This window comes from Strongylocentrotus purpuratus, unplaced genomic scaffold (assembly GCF_000002235.5).
Source record: "Strongylocentrotus purpuratus isolate Spur 01 unplaced genomic scaffold, Spur_5.0 spur5_scaffold_7, whole genome shotgun sequence".
Lineage (NCBI taxonomy): Eukaryota > Metazoa > Echinodermata > Echinoidea > Camarodonta > Strongylocentrotidae > Strongylocentrotus > Strongylocentrotus purpuratus.
Genome location: NW_022145613.1, coordinates 33,794,647 through 33,812,222, shown reverse-complemented (window position 1 = coordinate 33,812,222; position 17,576 = coordinate 33,794,647). Strand labels below are relative to the sequence as shown.

The 17,576-nt window shown below is 36.9% G+C and overlaps 1 protein-coding gene across 2 annotated transcripts in view; it reads right to left on the bottom strand.

The window, feature by feature from the left end:
* Nucleotides 1-17,576, bottom strand: part of LOC587668 (titin) — a 174,881-nt gene that overhangs the window by 94,641 nt on the left and 62,664 nt on the right. For both annotated transcript variants that reach the window (XM_030974183.1, XM_030974184.1), the window contains exons 20-42: nucleotides 16,002-16,193; nucleotides 15,193-15,301; nucleotides 14,542-14,786; nucleotides 13,583-13,702; nucleotides 12,894-13,085; nucleotides 12,258-12,470; nucleotides 11,636-11,848; nucleotides 11,024-11,203; nucleotides 10,353-10,526; nucleotides 9,209-9,388; nucleotides 8,399-8,515; nucleotides 7,620-7,808; nucleotides 7,011-7,187; nucleotides 6,594-6,743; nucleotides 6,043-6,153; nucleotides 5,476-5,667; nucleotides 4,816-5,118; nucleotides 4,179-4,289; nucleotides 3,559-3,750; nucleotides 2,780-2,902; nucleotides 1,968-2,159; nucleotides 1,315-1,498; nucleotides 331-806 (exon numbers count right to left, since the gene is read on the bottom strand). In XM_030974183.1, the coding sequence (XP_030830043.1) occupies nucleotides 331-806; nucleotides 1,315-1,498; nucleotides 1,968-2,159; nucleotides 2,780-2,902; nucleotides 3,559-3,750; nucleotides 4,179-4,289; nucleotides 4,816-5,118; nucleotides 5,476-5,667; nucleotides 6,043-6,153; nucleotides 6,594-6,743; nucleotides 7,011-7,187; nucleotides 7,620-7,808; nucleotides 8,399-8,515; nucleotides 9,209-9,388; nucleotides 10,353-10,526; nucleotides 11,024-11,203; nucleotides 11,636-11,848; nucleotides 12,258-12,470; nucleotides 12,894-13,085; nucleotides 13,583-13,702; nucleotides 14,542-14,786; nucleotides 15,193-15,301; nucleotides 16,002-16,193 (4,335 nt within the window). The remainder of the gene's footprint in view (nucleotides 1-330; nucleotides 807-1,314; nucleotides 1,499-1,967; nucleotides 2,160-2,779; nucleotides 2,903-3,558; nucleotides 3,751-4,178; nucleotides 4,290-4,815; nucleotides 5,119-5,475; nucleotides 5,668-6,042; nucleotides 6,154-6,593; nucleotides 6,744-7,010; nucleotides 7,188-7,619; nucleotides 7,809-8,398; nucleotides 8,516-9,208; nucleotides 9,389-10,352; nucleotides 10,527-11,023; nucleotides 11,204-11,635; nucleotides 11,849-12,257; nucleotides 12,471-12,893; nucleotides 13,086-13,582; nucleotides 13,703-14,541; nucleotides 14,787-15,192; nucleotides 15,302-16,001; nucleotides 16,194-17,576) is intronic.

Below are 17,576 nucleotides of genomic sequence, written 5' to 3'. Positions count from 1 at the left end.
GAACAATTAAAACCAAGATCACAATTTTCAAAGAATATATCAAGTTCTATGTAAATATAAACATTTATAAATCAGTTCTACTAACTGCTTCCTTAACTCAAAGGTATAGAAACCTGCATGTAGATGGCATCAATATTTGAATCAAATGCCAAAAGTCTGAAACAATAACAATAACTCCTTCCTAAAAACTGATACTAGCCATTCCCCCAAGAGAATGGAACATGGAGGATGTACTAGAACATGAAGGCTACCGAAGTAGCCCTAAATTATCACATCTGCTAAGGGTATGAGTAATAAACTTGCATGACGGGCGGTTGTAATAATTTGTACCTTAATGGACTTGGTACTCTTCTCTGGGAGTCTGTCCAATGGCATCTCTGCATCGCTTGTATGTTCCTCAGGGAGGATGATCTCTGCTACCTGACGCACAGGACGAGGTGCATTCCACTGCTTCATCTGCACTGGCTTCTGGTACTGTGGTACCACACTCTCCTGCACTGCTTTAGGTGGTGGTGGTGGCTGCCAGGGCTTTGTCTCCACCGGCTTTTGACTGGTCGGTTCCACGGACTCGTTTACCCGACCTGGCGGTGCCGGCACGGGTTTCTGGGATTGGAACAGCGGTACCGTTTGCACCGTTCGTTGGATTTGAGGTAGTACTGTCTCGTCTGGTTTGGCTTGTACTGGAACAGTTTGTCGGGGTAGGTTGTTGGCAAGGGCGAAGAGTTCATCGTTGGTGACCTGAAGAGCATCAAGGAGCTCACGGTTTGTCTTGACAGTTGAGGTGACACGAGGTGGTACCTTGTGACCTGAAAAATGTACAAGTTGTACTTAAAAATTACCATAACATTGTACATATCTACAGCAATATCACACATTTATGTCTAAATATATCTCAGTAATTATACCAGCATCACATAAACATTGGAGAGTAAATTACTACAACACTTACAAGCATCGCACTGACCTCAAATAAATTGTTGCAACTTGGATTTTAATTCTGTTTAAGCATCATTTAAACAACTCTTCATTTATTTGATACTGATTCAGAAATCTTTGTTAAATTTTTCAGCATATTAGACAAAGCTCATTTTCAAATTATCAAGGATACTGTCCCACTGGCCTGCCTTTCCTCCCCTTTCAGAACCAAAATGACATACCTCAAGTATACAATCCAAAAACTGTGCCCTCTTCTTTCATATTTCTGCCACAAAAGCCACCTCAAAATTTTGTTATAATCAGATATTTTAAAGACTGCTCTGCCCGCCCCCTCGCAAAAATCTGGATACACCCCTGCCCTGTCCTGCAGGTACTTACTGTATAGCTCAATGGCCATCTCATTCAGTTTGAAGAGCCTTGCTTTCTGTCTGGCATCTCCTTTCTCAATGAAGTCTTCCACCTCTTCCAATGTCTCTGCTGCCTGTTCCTGTGCAGTGAAGAGAGGTTTCTTCTGGCCAACAGCCACCAGTAGATCCTCTGCTTTCACCTGCCACTCCACAACCTTTAAAACAAGATTGCAAAAAAAGTTCCAATGATGTTGCAGACATAGACACTGTTGGATGATTGATTTTAGTTGAAAGCTAGTCTGCCAACCGCAATATATTATCCAAATTCAAATTTATTATGACAAATGAACACCTACAGGGTATCAGACAAATCTTGTATTTCCATTGAAGAAGAGCTAGGCTTCATCATTTTCCAACTTAATGAGTTGAACAGTTTAATTTTTGTACACAAATTCACATTTTTTTGTAAATAAATTCATCACAATGGCCTAGAAAGGGATAGATAATTCATCAGCTCCAATACTGAAAATAATACAAATCAAATGTTAGTGTAACTACGGACAATAAACTTCAAAATTATATATTCATGTAATCAACATCAAAAGGGCTAAAACTCAAATGGTAGAGTCTATAACTGACTGTGCTGTATGTTTGAAGTTGAGAGGATGGTTTGCTAATACTTACAGTTTTGTAGAGATCATGGAACTTTGGCGCAGTCTTGAGCTTCTTGCGCTGGTCTTCCAGAGAAACACTCAGCTTGCTCCAGAAGCGGTTGACATCATCAATGTCCCTCTTGATGGCAGAGGCATTAGGAGGGTTCTTAGCAAGGGCAGCAGTGGCTACGTTCACAAAGTCCTTGTGTTCTACCGCGATTGGCTGAAAAGGTTGAAATTGAACAAAAATAGTTAGATCTGGGCCCTATTTCATAAAACTTGTTATCAATAACAAGTTACAAGCTACTGTTATAAGCTACTATAATCATGGCATCTGATTGGCTGAGAGCAAATTTGTTATAAAAATTTAGCATTTGTTATAGATAACAAGTTTTATGAAACGGGCCTCTGGTAGAGTATTGCTTTATTTCAATATGAGAAATATGCCAAACGTTAACCAATTTTATGCGCTCTGGTAGAGTATAATTTTCACATTTGAGTATTATTAATTACAGTGATGTATAGTGAAATTATAAGTCCTTACTCTACAGCAAAATAATTAGCTTTTCCGTATCCATACTACATAAGTAATGCCATTTTCCAGTTTGACTAGCTACTTTAGGTTCCTTAACAACTTGTAAAAATAGGATATATATATATACATCCTATTTTTACAATACATATACTCTGATCTAGTTAACTGATAGCATATTCAAATGGTTGAAATTAATTAAATCATTTATGCAAGAGACAAATGTAGATTCCTTATTTTTAGAAAAATATGATTTAAGTGCCTGCGCACGCAGAAACAACCATTTCAGTCGAAAGAAACTACAAACCTACCTTCATGTCTTGCTCAAAAGTGGCAAACTTCCTCTGGACTTCTGGCAGGTCTTCTGCCTTCTCTCCATAGTCAGTCTTGAGTTCTCCAAGGTGCTTGGTGGCCTTCTGGATTCGGACAGCCAACTGTTCGAAAGGAAATACAAAGCAATGGATGACGTTATTTATAATGATTATATCGTCTCAATCATCTGAGGTAGCCTCAACAGTATCAAGAATGTTCTTATCAATAATTTAACCCAAGCTTTAGCCTGGCTACCGCAAAAGGTGTTCAAGCATTTGAAGATTTCTTCCTTCAAGATGAGATACCAATTTATACTTCATGTGGGTGGAGAGTAGCAAACGTAGATTAATGCCTTACCAAAGGATATTAGTGCAGTGACCATCTTTAATACAACACTCTCCAGCAACCAGAACCCACCAATGATTCACGTAGGATTATAATTAAGAACATTAAAGGCTGGCTGTACTAGTTCAGCCAGAAGGGATTAGACCACCCAGCTAGCCAGTGAGGTCACTGTGACAGGTGGCTATCTCATTAAATCAGCTCTCAAATAACATAAGAAAAAGAGGATCATGGGGGACCAACAGGCACTGATTGGGGAATTTTTCTATAAAGAGGGAGCAAGTAGCTACAAGTAGTACAGTGTGGATTTAAATGGTATAAAAAATGATTTTAAAACATCTGAAAAATTGGAAAGACAGTGGATTTAAATTAAAGGAAACATTGAAAAACTTAAAGATCAACTGAGATTTGATTGAAGGCAGGACACTGGACGTACCGTCTTGAATCTCTTGTGGATGTTGAAGATGACCTCCACCTTATGTCTGTAGTCAGTTATCTGTCTGTGAAGCTTAGACCAGTAGCGTTCTGCCTCGGCTATGTCTTTCTCAATCACGCCAGCAGAGGGAGGCCTACGGTCGAGAGCAATGTGGGCAGAGCTCAGGTATTTCTTGTACTCGTCTTCCAGGACCTGCATTGAGAGACGATCAAGGAGGGAATCAAGTCAATTAAATTCAAAGCTTTTATTTATTTTTCAATAAAACAATAAGTGAAAAATAAATCAGTAAATCAACCGAGTGACAAAGATTAAAACATCTTACGTATATATAAATAAATATATATATATATATATATATATATATATATATATATATATATATATAAATAAATATAAAGCATGAATAAACATCATTATTAGTAAAATGTTAAAAATCTTTATCTACACATACCTTTCAAACAAATATAAACAGAAATAAACTGTAGAATAATATCTATTGTATCTTCAGTGTTCTTTTTGGTATAGGTTTTAGATACATGTACCTAAAAATGATCAAATAAACACAAAACAAGAAAAGATTCAAATGGAAATCAGTCTTTGTCTTTGAATGTTATATTCACCTTGATATGTGCTTCCCATGATTCATGTTTCTCAATGATGAGAGATGACGAGTGAGGTGTGCTCTCAAGCTCATTCAGGTCATCTTCTGCTTGCTCCATATTCAAGATCAACTGAAATGATAGACAGTACAGACATACGTAGTTAGAAAGGTTGGTGTATCCTTGTAGAAATATATCATTTTAAGGTTTCCTGACTAAGGAAAACTTAACAATATTTGGAACATTACAAATGGAGTATTCTAGCATCTTTAGTTAGACAAGATATTGTTAAACATATGTACTCTGCAAATTTTCGGCTGCTCGACATTATCAATACTGTAAAAACAACAGATGAACAACAATAAAACCATGGTACCATTATATCTATAGCATTATTAAGCAATTTAATGCATTGGGGGGGGGGAGGACTCAACAATATTTATAATTCAACATGCAGACATATTCATTTGGTTTTATCTAATCAAGGAAGAAATGTAATCAACATTGATATAATGTTTAATGACAATAATTTTTCACCCGAATAAACTGTGAAGTTAGTTCAAATTGTTTGGCATTATACAAGTATTTACAGCTATAATCTTTCCCAGGAAGTATTTTATTCTGTTGGGAGGAGATATTGATATGTAAAGGGACTCACAGTCTTGTACTGCATCCTGATGTTTGCAACCAGCTGCATCTTATCCCTGTAGTCCTGGACCGACTTGTTGAAGCCGACCCAGAAGTTCTTGACCTCGTTCAGTTCTCTCTCGATCAGGGTCGAGGCAGGAGGTGCCTGGTCCAGCACGACGTTGGCCCTGCTCACGTAGCTGGCGTACTCCTTCTCCAGGTCCTTGATGTGGACCTGCCAGTCCTGGAACTTCTCGATGGTGAGCGTCTCTGAGACTCTGGGCTGCTGCAGGTCCTGGAGCTGACGATCGGCAAGTTTCAGATTGCTCACCAGCTATGATGAAAGGACAGAATCAAAGAGAAATATTATCATCTTTCAATAAGCATGACTAGATTTAGAATGAACATGGACAATGTACAGCACATCTTTTTACCATACAGAGCCACCAACTTTACAAACAGAAATTATACCACACAAATTTAGAGACAACTTTTCAAAATTAGAGACAAATTTTCAATCATAGCGCCTCTTTTCATCATTCACATTGATGTCTAACTTTAAGATTCACAGATGCATTTTAATTCCAAGAAGATATTTACACTTTGACAAAAAGAACATGTGACTGGAATTTCAACAGATGTAATTTTGGACCATAATGACCATACGATGACCGTATACATGAATACTTACAGTTGTGTATTGCTTGCGTAGATTGACCACTAGTTCCATCTTCTTCCTGTAATCGTCAACATTCTTCGTGAAGCTACTCCAGTATGTGTGAACCTCCTGGATGTCTTTCTGAATACTAGGTTTGTCTGCTGGTTTGCCCTTCAGGGCGATGTGAGCGGTGCTCAGGTAGTGCTGATATTGGTCCTCCAAAACCTACATACACAAAATGATATGATATGAAATGGTAAAGTTCATATCATCATGGATGTACAGGTAATAAAACACAATACTCTGAAAAAGATGTTAGTATCCATCCACCTGTACAAGGTTGATTTTTTTCATAATGATTGTAGCTCACGTCAATGTATTGCTAAATAAAAACAGCATTTATGCTCACATATATGGAGAACAAAACGCAGAGACTCACAAGTAAAGGATGTGAATGCCCTCGTCCCTCCTCCCTTAACCCCTTTTTATGATTAAACAAGCTATAACAAATCAAAATACAGCTACCATTTTCCTATAAGGATCTGCTTAACTCTAAACCTTTATCCTCTCAATCAGTGAAAACCTTCACAGAATGCATACCTTGATCTGAGCCTCCCAATCCTGGAACTTCTCGATGGTGAGAGAGACCGATTCTCTGCTCTTCTTCATTCCATCCAGTTCATCCTCCGCACGCTGAAGATGAATGATGAACTGTTTGATGCAAATAATAGCAACACAAATTAATGAATATACAGTTAGCACAGTGTTGTACATAGATTATTTTTCCTGTAGATGTTCTTAACCTCCTGAATAAGCAAAGTGGCTTCTGCCCTTCTTTCTTTTGATTTTCCTTTTCTTCCTTTGTGAAAAAGTCTTGCAAAAGTCTTTTAGATACTATGTAAAATACACATAACAATGTATACCATAAACAAGTATAGCTAGCATACCACCGCTCTACAATGTTTGGGCCAATTATAAACAAAAGTTAGTCACTTTTCATAGATCAGCTTAGTAAATATATATATATATATATATGTAGGCTGGTAATAAAGTAATTTCTAGCAGAATAGATGTGACTTTAGTAATTTCTTGAAGTGGCTAACAATGGCTAACAATAGCAAACATCCGTCTCAGCCCAGACAAGCTAGTACCTCTGACTTGAGAAGCTTGAGGCTTGTGTCTTCACCAGCCTTGGTGAGACGTTGCCTGTATCGGCTCCACTCATTCAGCCAGTGCTCCTTCCTCTCCTCCATAGCATGGATGGTTTCTTCAATATCCCTCCTGGCTGGAGAGACAGGATCCTACAAAACAAAAGAGAAACATAATGGAAACATGAAAGCTAGAGTTTATCTAAAGGTATTGTTTAACTAGAAATATCGCAATCTGTATTGCCGCGCAATGCGAATGTATCCCCCTGCAGAGCGCACACTAGACAACCACCAAAATATGAACTTTTTACCCTATAGAAGACTGAACACTGAGGGCAGCATCACCAAAAGTTGTAGGTGTATAGATTACACCAAGATACACCTTTGTTATCAATTGAAACAAAATCCCTTAGTACTGACCGATTGTCTAATCTTTGCAATGACTTCATCTCCTTTCCTGGCAGCAGTAGTGTACAGTTCTGTGATATAACGTTTCTCTTCCTCATGCTGCTGAAGTCTGATCTGAGCTTCTGAAGTGTGTGTTGGTAATGGGACATCATGGTAAGAAGCAATCGCCTCATCCATAGTCTTGTTGACCTGGAACAAATAATGAAGTCAGTAAAATTTGTTATAAACAAGTTACAATAACGGGTATATCCTTCTGAAATCACTGCATCTGGTTGCCTGCGAGCTCTTTTGCTAGAAAACTATGGATGTAAAACACATGCTCCACTGCACTAACAAAATACTTTATTTGAAAATAATATCTAACCCTATACCAAACCTTATATCGAACCCTATACCAAACCTTATACCGAACCTTATACCACCCCCTATACTGAACCCTATACCAAACCCTTTACCTAACCTTAACCCTTTTGCAACCCCAACCCCCTTCGTATATCTCAGAATATCACAAATAAAATAAAGCCAGGAGCAATCGTCACCAGAGAATATGTCAGAGCAACTGAATTGTGGCAGTAGTTTGAAAGTGGGTTTCATGAATGGGGGCCCTGGTGAATGCTTTACCTTGTTGACTTTCTGGTAGAAGTCGATGCTCAACGTCAACACAATCTGGTATTCTCCAACTCTGTTCATGAAGCGATGATGAGCAGATGTGAGTCTCTCAACGATCTGTTCTTTCTCTCCTCCTGTATCTCCCTTGGCAGCGAGCATCTCCGCAGTCTTCAATCGCATCTGGATCTCAGTGGTTACTCTCTGTAAAATAAAATGATTTATAAAATTGATTTGAGGGACGGCTTCAGGTGCATTTGCATGGAACTTTTAGCTGTGTATTCTTAGATTTACTATTCAATTGGTTTAAAGGGTATGTACATTACATATTTATCTGCACCACAAATTTATGTGTATACAACTTTTCTAAACTTCGATTTTGTATGGTTTGCAGTAGAAGAGATTGAAATATTTCAATCTTCATCTCATCTAATAGTTTGGGGCAATTTTCTGCATTTCAGTTGTTACATAGTACACATATTTCTCTTAATATCCTGCTCTTCCCTTACCCTCCCAATCTATTTCTCTCTTTCTCGCTCTCTCTCTCTTTCTCTCTCTTTCTTTCTCTCTCACTCTCTTTCGCTCTCTCTTTCTGTATCTCACTCTTTACTCATGACTCTCTCTCTCTCTCTCTCTCACCCTTTACTTATGACTCTCTCTATATCTACACATCTGTACATTTCTCACTGTAAACCTCTCACTCCTTCTTCTCCTCTTTACCAGCAGGTGCTTTTATAATAAAAGCAGACATGTGCCCATGGTAAGTAGAGTACTCTTATTGGTAAAACACTCACCGTGACAGTCTCTTGGAAGGAGTCAATCTTCTTCTGTTTGACATCAGCCAAGGATTGAGCATCAGCAGTCAGTCTGGGGAACACATTACCCTCCATGTTGATCACAAACTCAATTGTCTGTGGAAGAGTATAACAATAATAATGATAATATTCGGTTCTTGTATAGCGCATATCACATTTTATATATATATATATATATATATATATATATATATATATAACTAAATACTACCGGTATGTGCGTCCAAAGACCTTTGGAAAGTATTTGCCTGGCTTTAGCTCCGGCAGCCATCATCAGCGCATAGTGCATTTCAAGGAATTATCCTACCAGGTACCGATTTGCCTCACCAGGGTAAAGTGTGGCAACTACAGATCAATGCCTTGCCAAAGGACATTAGTGCAGCGGCGGGACTTGAACCGCGGACCTTGTGATCAACAGTCCGATGACATATCCACTCGAACACGTCACCTCTACAAATATCAGCAAACTGTATCACAAATGTCTCTAAAATACAATCACTGGTTCAGGCTAATAAGTTCAAGAACTTTTTTTATCTGAAACCTCCCCTTCCAGTGTCAAGAGAGATTGCGCAAGTCCTTCAAGACAAAGCTATATTTCTCGAAGGAGTTACACTTCTAAGTTTCTTTTTAACAAAATAGAATATGGACACTTAAATGAACACAAGATAAGTATACTGAATGATTTTTTTTTCCTTGCAAAAAGAAAAAGAAAATCAACAACTTTTTCAAGAAATATCTATTGCAAAAAATGGCTAGTATCATCATCGTCTTCCTCCAATGTGCATTTACCTTTCTTGCATCTCTGACGAAGTGTTCCCACTGGGATTTGAACGTCTCCTCTGCAGAGTATTTCTGATGGAGAGAATCGTAGAGGTCATCTAGGTAGATCTTACGCTCTCCAAAGGACCTAATGGTCAGCTCCACATAGTGGATGGATGACTTGGTGACCAGTTCTGTATCATTGACAAGCTAAAATGGAAGAGAAGAGGATAGAAAATTAAATGCTACGGAAATGCAAATGTGCATACTATTAATCACTTATTGAACTCCTGTCGTAATGAAAAGACATGTAATTAAGACCTATATGTAGATGAAAGTATGAAAAAAAAATCCTTTTTAAGGATATACTCTAACTAATTATGAATTTTAAAAAAAATTATAAAACAAAAATCCTGATTAACAGATTGGTACATTAGTTAAATTATTGTGGGTTTAGTTCTGTAACCTTCTGAATTCACTGGTTATTTTAAAATAGACAATTAAATGAAAGCATTAATGTCATGGTGACAAGCGCTGTTTCACTGAGAAGCTACATGGGAGATAAAAAAAAAGATGAAAAATGATTTGAGGGGAAAAAAAAGCTAAAAGTCAATACTGATATTTTTTAACTCAGAAAAATTATCCCTGTCACAATGGAGAGACATATATCATAAATTCACATAAGAAAAATATCACAATTACTACATATTCTATATATCAATCTACAATAAAGATATAGATATGTTGAAATTCTGTAATGATATATTAATAAATCCCTGTCACAATGGACAGACATATATCATAAATACACATAAGAAAAATATCACAGTTACTACATATTCTATATATCAATCTACAATAAAGATATAGATATGTTGAAATTCTGTAATGATATTTGTCATGCAAAGAGTAAATAAGCGGTTAAGACAGTTATAAAACGGATGCAGGATGAAATAGATATCTCTGTCATGCTATACGTACAGGATTGTCCAAGTTATGTATCATCCATTACTGATGTCTGTTTTTATATTTTCAGCTTGTAAAGTGTAATGCAGTCTTTGGCAATCTATCATTGTAACAAATCTGAATTTACACTAAATACAATGTATATACTATTCAGCACATTAATTTAGTTCTGTTTCATTCAAAAGAAGGTAATGTGTCATCAACTAACCTTGTGGATTTCATTCTTGAAAGTATGGCCAGTGTTGTCAAGCTGGATGTTGATCTCTACCATCTGGTTCCATTTCTCATGGATGTGTTGCATCGTAGTCTTCTTCATTCGCTTCACATCCCTCGTCTCCTCAGACCTCAACATCGTCTCCATGTTTTCCATGGCGTTGCCAAGCTAGTAGGGAACACAGATCATACGAAACGATATCAATAACGTTCTGTTTTTATATGTGTTTATCATGTTACACATCTCTTTACATTTCATATGTTTTGGGGAATTTATTACTAAACTATGGTCCTGCATGAGATAAATAGCTTCCCCCCCCCCCTTTCATTTCTACAAACTTGTTTGTTTTTTCTTTATCATATACTCTAAAGATTGGACATATATAGTCATCACTATATTGGTAATTAAACAAAAGAAATAAACCCATGTTACAAAATAATAGTTAAAGCAATTTAACTTACATTACACCAAAAGAGCAATGAGAATAACCATTATTTTATATGACAATATTTTACATATTTCGTTTAATATATATTTTGGAGATCTTGTAGCTGTACACAAGGTAGAAGTGTTGTCAAAAAAGCAGGAGAAAAAAGGATGAAACTGCAGTAAGAAAAGTGCATGAAACCCAAAAGACATTACATGGGAGCAACCCAATTTCATACCTGCTTGGCAACTTTGTGAAATTTGATCAAGATGTGAGCTGCTCTGACTCTGTTCTCTACAGTGACAGTCACCCTGGTCCAGTGCTGCTTCAGTTTGTTGGTTTGCTCTGGAGTGAACCGGTTCTTGGAACCCAACTTGGTGGCAATCCCAATCACAGTGTCCACCTGAGTTGACTTCTCCTACAATGTAATATTAAAGGAAACATTGTAAAAATCTCATTTAGTTTGTAACAATAGATTTAGTTTTAGTTTAAATAATGCTTAATAAATATATCCTCAACTTACTCTCTGGTTGGAAAAATATCAAGACATTAAAGGAATGAACGTAAGCTCAGCAAACTCATTAACAAAATCATTTTAAGGCAAAAAGTGTCATTGTTATCCATTCATGTCACACTGTTCATTTTTTAACATCACTTCACTCCTCTTATCAGGGGGAATACAATGTTCAACTGTATGGCAATATCAAAATGCAACCTTAAAAACACCTACAAGACACAGGATCACTTTAATTTGACATACAGCTTGACATATTTCAAACTTTCACAAAGCTGCATTAAACTAAAATTTTTAAAAAATCGTCAATATTATTTATTATTCAGTCCCACATACCCTGACTTCTGTGAGTAGTTTATCATGTCCATCCAGGAAGTCCATGGTGGTTTGCATCTGGTCTCCCATGTCATTGTTGGCCATCAAGAAGGCGTCTCCAACATTGACCAGCCACTTGATCAAGACGGTGTACTTCTCTTCAAAGGTCGCCTGCATCTCTGCCTGCTCTCTCAGCTCTGGGCGGGCGTGATTTTGCAGGTCAACACACTTTGCCTATAAAGGGGTGATCAACAATGAACATTTTTAAGATGACTGTTGTGCTGTTCACAAACAGATAAGGGTAGTTACAGCAGAAAAATCCATGAGTTCATGATATGATTAACAATACCAAACCAGTCTTCCTTATCGAAAATTCATTTTTCTTTCAGATATTTTACTGGCTTAAAAGAATACGGTAGTACCACAGATACCTACTATCATAACAAATTCATCTAGCATTACCAAGTTTTAGTTATTTGATGATTTGACAGCATCATATTTCAAAATATATTTGGTAATTTTATTTTTCAAAACAAATTGATTTTTATTGGTGATGCAGTATCTAAAAAATAAAATGCAACATTTATTTTTCTTCTTGTTTGCAAGGGTGTGACATAAATCTTGCAAGTAAATGAACAATTACCTGAATTTCAGCCATGTTCTCCTTGACCGCTTCAGCTCCTGGTGTGCTCAGACCAACCTGATTGAGAAGGGAGCGGCCCTCAGCGAGGACTGGAGTCGAGATCTCTGAGATGGCATTGTTGAGTTTCTCAAGTCGGTTTGACCTGGACCATTCATCCTTGGGGAGTCTCTCCTGAGACAACTGCACTCCAAGTCGACTCAGGTATGTCTTAGCCTTCGAGAAGAAGAAAACAAGAAGTATAACTATATATTTTAGGTTTAACTTCCATTGTTTTCAAACTTACAGACATATCCATAGATCCCCATATTATCTACATAAGGCACTTGAAAAATATGTTAATAATTGAAAGATACTTTATTGTCAAGACTTGTGTGGTGGAAAATCCTTTCAGTGAATATTACACTGTGTAGACCATGACTTCTGAGTTACACTTAAAAATATGAAATGTCAAATGGAAATAACAGATAAGGATAGGGTAAGGGTTATTCTTAAATATGCAATCAGCACACACAACATATCTCAGTCCTTTGCTGAAATCTTTAATTTTCACATCTAGCAACCTCAAAAATATGTCAAATAATTAAAGAGATTAAAGATTTGTTTAATACTAGAAAACAGTCAATACAAATAACATACCAGTTCTGCATTGCGGTAGAAGTCATGGGCACGTTGCAGGGTGTTCCGTCTCTCACCCAACCGACTCATGAAGTCTTCACACAGGGTGTCTATAGCTCTGGTCTGGCTACGAAGTCTCTCTGTGCTCTCCGGAGAAGAATGGCGTACCTGCTCTGATGTAGCCAGAAGGTTTGCCACACTGTTTTGAACATCCTACAGAAAGATAGGGATTATAAATGTATTTCAATGAGCTTCTGGTACTGATATATCAAAATTTATCAATATCTTGCTGCCTCCGTCTTCAAACTTAATTTAGATAACTAGATATTATCAAGTTTTTCAAAGTCAGAAATAAGATAGAGAGACTTGTACGGCCGATCATGTTATCCTGTATCAATGCGCTTAATTGATTGACTAAATTTGAAGAACAATATGTGATTGGTGATATTGAAAATATTACTGTTTCTAACTATCTCTGAATCACATTATTGTATAAGTGGTACATGGATCAAAGTCATAATCACAAGACTCACTAACTTCCTCCTCTGTCCATATCTAAAATATCAAGAATTTTAACTTGAATATCCCTAAATAAACATGATTACCTTCTTAATATACACAAAGAATGTGACAAAATTAAAAATTATCTGGACATTTTGTCATCAAGAAATCATTTCTTAAACAAGAATTTTTTTAGCAAGCTATCTTACCGCAGCAGCCACTTCAAATCCTTGATGTTGCTTGAGCAGATCCGAACACTCGTTCTCACTCCGACCAATGTTTCTCTTCTGCAGGTACATCTCACCTTGAGTCCTGAACCAGTTAGATATCTGGAGGATAATTATATGGGAAGAGAACAGATGTGAATATATAGTGAAAGTAGCATTCTATCTACATGTAAATTCATCAAAAATATAGTTGCAAGATGGATATGCTTCCCATTGTCACACGATTAACATGTGACAATATATGTCTTTTTGGAAAAATGGGTAACACCAATCAAGGATAGATCTTGTCTTTGTTGTATGAGCTTGATTTTCAATCTACTTTGAAGACTGTGTCTAATCCTAAGTGCCTTCAACGATTAGAAAACTTGCAATCTTCTGATTTCTGTATGGATAGCATCTTCAGAAAACATGATTCAAACTTTGCTGACATCCCATAAATTTGTGTGTTAGAAAACGAACATGCCAGTGATGCCAGTGAAAAAATTGCCATGGTAACTGAGATAGAATTTACAGACACAGTATGCTTTGACATTTTCTTTATTCACATATTTCATGGAATCACAGATCATGCTATGGCGACACCTGCTCCACATCAATTCAAAACCCTAACCCTGATCCTGAACCTATTCAGGCACAACCCAAGCCCTACATCTTTGATGAAATGAGGTCCAGATCAAATTTTGCTGAAGCAAATTCCGGCTCATCAACCGATAAATTAATTACTAATCGCACCTTGGTGACCTCAGTGTCAATGTCACGCAGATGTTGGAACTGATCAAGTTTTCGTAACCTCTGCAGTCAAAGGTCAACAAGCTTCAATAATTTTTTCAATTATCCTACTTTTAGATGTTACAATTTGCAGTTACAGTGTACTCAGCAATTTTTAATGGAAGATGTTTTATATTTCATGGTATCTTACATCATGTGACTACTTATCTCACCTTGGTGACCTCAGTGTCAATGTCACGGAGATGCTGGAACTGATCCAGCTTTCGTGACCTCTCCAGCCAGAGGTCATCCAGAAGACGTCGCTTGTCTTGGATGTCTTCCATAGCTTTCTCCACACCCTGGCAGGATACCATGGTGGCACGGCGCGAGTCGTCGCCGGCTTTGCTGCCGAGGTCACGCAGGTTGTCTAACAGGTCACGACCTTGAGACATGACCTGCATAGAGCCTTCGAGCATATCTGCAAAATAAAAAATTTGAGGAGAGTTTAGTTAATGCAGGATAATAAATGCTCAGCAAACTAAATCCAATTTACTACTCATGTAATTCTCTCACTGAACTGTACAGCACTGTATAAATCCTGTAAAACATGAAACTTTGTATGAATGAAAAATTCACAAAATTCAGTGCTTCAGATTTGAGAAAGTTCTTGCCACATAATCATTGAATTACACAACTCAATTTGTCACGCTGTATAGATGGTTCTAGTATACGTGTAGCAGTGATATATACATCTGTCTATACAACACCCTACACCAAGCTATGTATATCAATTAAGCAAATTGATGTGAAATCTATTATTCTTTCCATGGATTACATACAAATTCTAATAATATTGTGTGGTTTGTATTAACCGAGTTGCATACCTTTCTTGATTTGCCTGCTTCTCTGTAACTGACTCTCTACCCCTCTTGGATCTGAAGGGAGAGTCATGGTCCGGCATTCTCTGATTCCATCAGCTAGATTGTCATTGAACTGGCAAAATGAATGAGATAAAATAAAGAATACAAACAAAGTGCAAACGATAAAAAATTACATCATAAATTTTCAAATCAAATAGCTCCAGAATAGGTCAAATATATTAAGGTGGTACAATCTTGTATGCATTTAGCACAATCTAATGATATCCATTCAATATGGAAGTCTAAAAGAAACTGCATTTATTTCGCTATCACACTGTGTCATGTTCTAGGGATACATCACTGGACTGTGGATCACATTGTTCGCGGTTCAAGTTCCACCACGGCACTTATGTCCTTAGGTAAGACATTAATCTACATGTTCCACACTCAACCCAGGTGAGGTAAATGGATACCTAGCAGGAATTAATTCCTTGAAATACTAGAGCACCGTAATGGTAGCCATCATAAAAGCCGGGTAATAATTGCGGAGCACCAGGAGTTTTCAAGTCTGACAGTCATGAGCGCAACCAAGAACCCATTATTATTATTATTTTTGGACAGGAATGTTCCCTAACAAACTGATATCAATCATGTTCACCCACTGAAGCTGAAGACTACAGAAATGTTCACTTTTTACTACTGAAATCCATGAAATATCACCAAAACCAGTTTTAAAATTTCAGTAATTCAATAATAAAGATTAGACAGTCCTCTGTCCTCAAATAAAAATGACCAGAGCTGGTCGAAAAAAGAAGTCTGTAGTCTGGACCTACCTGTTTGGCACCCTGGTAGAATTCCACAGCCTGGTCCAATAGCTTCTGTCTGACTTGCATCTGTTTGGTAAGGTCCTGCCAGGCTTGTCCCAGGCTCTTGGCCATAGCTGCATAGACGTCTCCATAGAACTGCTGTGTGGAGACTTGGTTGTCAGCCTGGCTCAGGAGACTACCGATCTGGTCTTGCTTGGCCTGCACAACAAACAAAAACGTACACATATAATTAAATAAGTCAATCTTTATACCAGTAATGTAAATCTTTCATTCTTGTAGAGGATATTTAAAAAGATTGATATCAATTCAAGAGGTGGAAATGTTTTATGTGTGGGGAATTCGCCCATGAATGAATATTGTGAATGCACCCTTACCAACAAACTCATTTTTATAAGAATTTATGTTTGGCAAATGTACTTTCAAGTACTTTCTTGTCAATTCTTTATTGTACTTAATGCATTACCTTCATGCACTAAGCCTATATGCCTACAAAAAAAGATTCTCCCAAATCATCATTTTATCTCTATGGTACAGATCGAAGCGTTCACTTTCCATAATTACAAGTCATACATTTTTTACTTTTTTAATATCTGCTCAGCTTCATTATTATGTCATTATCAAAACTTTTATCAACATTTTGTTACTTTAAATTTAAAAACCACTCAATACAGCTATCCTTTTTTCCACACAGAAATATTTATTCCTGAAGGCAATTTTGAGTGGGACTATTTCATTCTGATCACTTAATCAATTTGTTGACTAATTTCATTTATTGTTCCTGTTTATTTGGTCAAATTTCCTATGCTTTTTCATTGCTCTTTTGATAACAATCTCAAAAAATGTAGTCTGCCATTTTAATATTTACACATATATGCTTCAACTTTTAATGCCAAAACATATTGCATATATCCTGCATAATGTATGAGGCCCAGTAGATATATTTTCCCATCCCACACACATAAATATCCTGAGTTTCTGCCTGGTTAGTTGTCTGTGATGGATCACAAACCCAGGCTAATATTCACCCTGACACATTCCAGAAAGTTTTGGTCTGAAACCCTGGAACATGGAATGTCCTATTACCAATGAGGTCACTTTTCAATTTAGACTCCCAATCCAGGCTTTAGAAGCTAGGCTCATGAAATGTCATCATCATCATTTTTCAATTCAATTACCATCCATCTTTTCATCTATAAAAAGATTGGACATGAGTCTATATCATGTGTAACTGCACTCTTCTTTAGTTTGACAGCACTTCCAAGTATTACAATTACAAAGAATAAAGGCTTGCGGCAGATCTAACAACGTTCAAAGGTATATTACTCTGATCATTTTTTCATACAGGGTATATCAAACTTTCACTGGTCTGCTTCTCTCACGTTATGCCTATCTTTAAGCAAAGCTGATGCTATTGTGGGACTTTATCTTTAAATCAGAAGAAAACAAATTACAGAATAAAATGTAATTATTTCACCAATAATCATCAAACCAGCATACAATCAATTATAAATCTTCACATTGTAAAAACGTTTGTGGATACAGATATGGATCTAATTCTTACAATATTTAGATATTCATAAA